At 32.5% G+C, this 6,144-nt stretch overlaps 1 protein-coding gene across 6 annotated transcripts in view; it reads right to left on the bottom strand.

Moving 5' to 3' along the window:
* The window catches only part of LOC553528 (OCIA domain-containing protein 1-like), a 29,694-nt gene extending 28,480 nt beyond the window's left edge, over positions 1 to 1,214 (bottom strand). For 2 of the 6 annotated variants that reach the window (XR_012400908.1, XM_009306884.5), the window contains exons 1-3: positions 1,083 to 1,214; positions 582 to 666; positions 344 to 397 (exon numbers count right to left, since the gene is read on the bottom strand). Coding sequence is in view for 5 of the 6 variants with exons in the window: in XM_009306884.5 (XP_009305159.2) it covers positions 344 to 397; positions 582 to 666; positions 1,083 to 1,136 (193 nt within the window). In the remaining variant the exon portion in view is untranslated. 6 annotated transcript variants of the gene reach the window in all.
* Between the last annotated feature and the right edge of the window lie 4,930 nt (positions 1,215 to 6,144).

The following is a 6,144-nucleotide window of genomic DNA, read 5'->3' on the forward strand; positions in this document are numbered from 1 at the left end:
TAATTTAGGGACTTTTTTGGGTATCCCTTATTATGGTGGGCGTATCCTTTATTGTCACATCTTAATGCTGACAGGTGTGATTAAAGTCAAAGTCACACTATGCAATTGCCGTTTCTAGAAAACTATAATCTCAACTCAACATTGCAGATCCTGAGATGTCACCATTGCATATGCGCACATTGTGATATCGATGCTGAAATTATATATTGTGCAGCCCTAATTATTATAATACATGTTATATGTTATAATATATGTTTTGACGACATAACTAATTGATTCAGTTGATATTAGTATAAAACAAAGCAACATCACATTATTAAATGCATATAAAGTATTAACTCACCTCTAGAAATAAGCAACTGAGTGACAGCCATGCTGACGACAGATATGGGCAGAGCTGTAAAGACAAAAACACCAAGGGATGATTTACCCCCAAAATAAATCTCTTCTGTTAATTTAATCGCCATCATGCCATGCAAGATGTGATTTTCGTTTTATTAGTTTATAGTAGTTTTATTTTAACTAGCCCCTTTAATAAAACGATGAGCATAATGAATAAAAATCATGATATGTTCACTCACAACTGTACCAGAAGCTTTCCTGGTTGCACTCTCTGAACACTCTCCTCTCCTCTTCTGTGGGAGTGTAGTCCATTCTTAAAGGTCCCTGCATACACATTCATTAAACCCTAATTAATTCAACTGTCATGCCACCTTTTGACTTCAGACCTGAAAATAATGATTCATTATACCATATATAGTTTGCATATAGTTATAAATGAATAAATAAATAGGCTAAACTAAGATTAAAAGCTAAAATAATATTAAAATATCAACAAATAATCAATATATTACAGTTATTATTACAATTACAACCTAAACATTACTAATAAAGATATAAACTCAAACAAAAAAGGACATAATAGCATATTTTAAACGACAGATTGTGTAAACGTGCATACATTTATAAGATCTGACAAATATATGGTGTAATGCTGAAGATCAGCAGAATTCAACATTATAACTTGCATTACAGTTTATAAACCACATTCTGTATTTTTCTGTCTTATAAATGTTTGTTACCAAATTTCCTGCATGTCCTGGTCGTTCGGAGTCCGCTGGAGTCTGCTGGGACATTGTATAAGCGATACTGTATCTTTGACTGCAGTGTTACAGCACACACTTCATCTCTTCACACAAATGTCAAATCTACTGGAAGCGTCTTCCTCGACGGCGAGAAATGCGTTCATGAATAGCTTTCACTGCCATCATGCGACTTGACATGGAATAGCAACGAGTGAGCAAATAAAAAATACTATGGAGGTCAAAGACCACCAGTTATATCCTCCTGAGACCCCACCCATAGTGGACATTGTGTTTTCATGAATTGTCTTAGAATTTTTTGAGCTACTCTGTCAAGTCCTGTTGTCCTGTTTGGAGGACATCCTAGGCTTTCTACTGATATGTCATTTGATTGGCTAGGAACCACTTCTTAAGTTTTTACACTGCATCCGAAATGGCCGGCATACAAATGAGCACATTTTATGAGAAGGAGAGAGGTATGTGAAATTTAGCCTTTTAAACGTTTTACCGTTATTATTACACACACACATATATATATATATATATATATATATATATATATTTGTTTATTAAAGTGTCAGAAACAATACATTTAGCTTTCAAAGCTGTTAACTTGTTTGTGTTTCAAAATATCATCCTTTTTTAAATGTCCACTATAGTGGACATCAGGACCATCTTATTGTAATTAATGACTGCATGTTGTAGGGGCAGAACTGAAGCAGAAAGGATTCTTTATAGGATAGTTGAGGGAGACTGATTCAGAGTCTGTCAATTAGAGACTGACAATCAGTTTTAAATTGCTTTAATGTCGAGTATGTTTTGGATTACCATCACTTCTTTTTTTTTTTTTTTTTTTTGAGTTCGGCTCTCTTTCAGACTAAACCATTTCAGGAATTTTAATAGAAAAGGATAAAATGGCTTTTGTTTAGTTTTTGTTACATTAATATTGGATTAATATCCCTTTACAGCCATATCCTGTACAGTTTTGTTGTTCGAGTTTGGTGGTCGTTTTGAACTAAAATGGTCCTGTGGTCCACTACAGTGGACATGCAGAAAAATTAAAAATAAAAACAAAATGTAAAAACTCTAAATTGTAGAATTTTTTTAACCCAAAGGATGTAGGAAATCACAGGAAAAAAAAAAAAGAAAAAAATTCTTTAGGTGTCAGGAGGATATTTTATTTCTCAAAAAATATCTTCTGTGTTTAACATAAGAAACTTGCAACTTATAGTAGAAAATGACTCTTTAAAGGACTCAAATGTGTCACTTTTGTTTGTCACGCAATACAAGTTCATTTATTTTCCTTCGGCTAGTCCCTTATTAATCAGGGGTCACCCCAGTGGAATGAACCGCCAACTATTCCAGCATATGTTTTTAGTAGACCCTTTCAGCCACATCCCAGTACTGAGAAACATCCATAAACTTTTTTTCTATCTATCTATCTATCTATCTATCTTTCTTTCTTTCTTTCTTTCTTTCTTTCTTTCTTTCTTTCGCTCGCTCGCTCACTCACACACACACAAACACACACATAGATACAGCCAATTTAGTAATCCAATTCATTTAAATCACATCTCTTTGTATTGTGAGGGAAACTGAAGCACAATACAAATCTCAAATTTGTTCTTAATTGCGTTGTGTTTTGGGTTGATGAAAGGGTTTATAAAACTAGCCTATACAGTAAAATGCATAAATGGAATAAAATATGCTGTTATTTTACAGATTTATTTCATTAGTGTGTATAAACCATAAACAGTTATTATAAAAATCTAAACAGTTATAAACCATATTAAACAGTTATTAACAATGTTAAACAGAGGAAGTGTAATTTTCAGGTTGAAAATGTATGATTTTTAAAAGTTCTAAATTGTTTTTTTTTCACAAAATAACAATAAAAATAGTTTCTTCCTTTTAAGAAACAAACATGTCTTTTAAGAACTGTTTACTGGAAGCTGGAAGGTGATACACAGTAAAGCACGTAGAGTGCTGAGCAAAGCACTACAAATAAATGTAAGAGATATGTTGATTTGTCATGGTTATTCTACAATATAACTGCAAAAACTTAAAATGCCTTTTAAATAAACAATATTGCTCAGTGGAACAATTTATGTTGAACTTTCTATGCATCAAAGAACTGTCAATAAAAATCGACAAAAGTATTCAGCAGCACAACCCTTTTTAAAATAATAAGACATCCGAATATACTGTAGAATGATTTCTGAATGATGCTGTAAATCAGGGGTGTTCAAACTCGGTCCTGGAGGGCCGGTTTTAGAAGAGGAGAAAACTAAAGTGACATCAGCTGGTGGCTCCATTTGTCTAAACTGTGAAAATCCTTTAATCAGTGTATAATCGATAAGCTCCAAACAGAACTGTATTACCTACTGTTCCCTGTCAGGTCACAGAGTCTGTCTGTCTGTGCATAGGCTACTATTTTTAGAGTAATCGATATGTCTGTCTATGCTTATAAGAACGACTAAAAATATTAAGCAAATATTTGTTTTGATTTCAAATGTTCAATACATTTATTCTATAATTTCAGCTTATGTTCTAAACACTATTTAGACTTAATTTAACTACTTGCAACCACTTAACTAAAAATGTTTTCAATGTATTTAAAGCTAAAGATACTGTACGTTTCACAACATTTACTGCTTTATGTATTAAATTTAGACTATTTAGACTTAGTTTAAACTTTTAAAACTTTATTAAATTATTTTTTTAAAATAAAATAGTAACCATTACCTTTGATATGCAGTGTAAAAATGCTGGGTTGTTGTAACAACGATGGGCTATTTTTTCAATTAATTGAAATTAAATTTTATCCCAATGGATGAGTTTGCCTATTTGACCCAAGGTTTTGGTAACAATAAAATTATAGAGTGTAGCTTAAAACTATGTAAAAAACAGTGAAAGCAATAATTTTGTCAATTATTGTTTTTAATTTGAATAATTGTCATGTATGTAAATACAACATATTTAAACACTTGATATAATTCTGATTTGCTGCTCTATAATGATTATTATTGGTCTTAAATAACAGCATTTGTTACATTAGAATATCGGTTTCAATAAAAACACGAAGCAGCACAGCTCAGCACGTCAGAAATATATATTAAGAAGTGAATATCTGCACAAGTGGTTGCAAACTGTTTATTTGGGCTGAATTTAAACAAACTAATTGAATTTAGTAATGTTCAACTTAATTTGTTTGTTTAAATAAATCAGCCCAAATAAATTGTTTGCAACCACCTACCTTAAAATAAATTTGTAAATCCAAAATATGTTTTTTTCAGTGTTATTTAAAGCTGAAATTACTGTATATTTCACAATATTTACTGTTTTATGTGTATTACATTTTACAATCAGCCATGTTTTATTTTGAATCAGTAATGGGAGTGTATTAGTATGCAAAAAGTTAACAACTAAATATGTTTCATATGATTCTTCCAAAAATAGGAGTTATTTTCAGTTATCCCAACAAAATGAACACTTAACAGCAGAACAGTGCTAACTCAAGCAGTGCTTTTAAACCAGCAGAGAGCAGTGCAGTTTCACTCTTCAGAGCTTTACTGACAGGCCAAAACTAGAAACACATCGGCAGGACAAACTGGCATTCTGCATTACTAGACTAAGATAAGATTAAATTTACAAGTTAATTATATTCTACTCGTGACTCTTAATAGCTAATATAGAAATGGGGAATTTGTTTTGTTTTTGGACGGGTCATTTTTGAAGGTTATTTCTCTGTGTTTGAAGTGAGAATTGGCTTCTGCATCCTCACATCTACAATCGGGTTTGGGAAATGGATGGATGAGTGGAAGTTTCCACCATGTTCATATTCATGATCTCATTCATTCAGAGAGGAATGGTCATGTGATGCAGTGGGATGTGGGGTCAGTAGGGATGATCATGCATTGATCAGTGCCCTACATACACACACACACACACACACACACACACACACACACACACACATTAGTTGTGTCCTCATACTCTCCTTAGAACCAGCAGTTTATTGAGCTTTTTTCAGAAATCTTATCATATATAGCCCTAAAATTGGTCAAAGTAGGGCACAAATAATTGGATAGTTTAAAAAAAAAAACAAGGACTTTTCTATAATTTTTTTGTACATAATGGAAATAGGTTGATGGAAAGTTTATAAAATGACTGTACAATGCATAATTGGAATAACATTTGCTGTTGTTTTACAGATTTATTTTATTGTGTAAAATATAGATTGTATTTTTAAAAGCATCCATTTTGGGGAGAAACGCCCTTTTGATGTTATGGAAGAGTAACAGGAGCTGAATTATTTAGACAAATTTTTTGTAACTGTAAATTTGAAATTAAAATGAAAGTTTTTATATTTTAAATTGTAAAAAATGTGTATAAAATGAGGTATTTTTGCTTTTGCTTTATACAAATTGTGGTAATAAATCAAGAAATCAACAACACAAATGCTTTTAAAATCCAAATCCTCTAAAGGATTGTTAATCTGCATTAATAATGGCAACGGGAGGCAGGAACACTTCCCTAAAGATATTACGATTTGAACGGCATCTTCGCTTATGTAAGTCTGTTTTTCATAATCCCTAGGTCTCCATAATCCTAGACCAGGCCGTATCCTGAGCAGATGCTGTGGCAGTCATGGAGGGGTGGAGAGCATGAGACTGACTCCTGAAAGACCACAGTGACAGACGAGTCTCCGCATTGATGTCATGGACCAGCCTGTACACCCGCTGGTGAACTACTCATACCTGCAGCTTCTTCATGATGGACGTCCAGTGTTCACGAGCCCCCGGCACTGTAGAAGTTTGGCCAGAGGAGAAATGGTTGTTCCCAACTGAGCCTCTCTCTAGGTTCTTTTCACAATCTACAATGTAAAAGCACTATAGAAACAAAGATGAATTTAACTGCAATATAGTGGGTGTGGAATTTTCTATTATAAAAATCATTTTTTGTTAAGTTTTAAATCAAATTTTTAACAAAAAATGTTAATTAGATTAATTAGATGTGTTACTTTTCATTTTTCTTTTAAATATGATATTTTCACCACACA

This window comes from Danio rerio, chromosome 1, assembly GCF_049306965.1.
Source record: "Danio rerio strain Tuebingen ecotype United States chromosome 1, GRCz12tu, whole genome shotgun sequence".
Classification (NCBI taxonomy): Eukaryota; Metazoa; Chordata; class Actinopteri; order Cypriniformes; family Danionidae; genus Danio; species Danio rerio.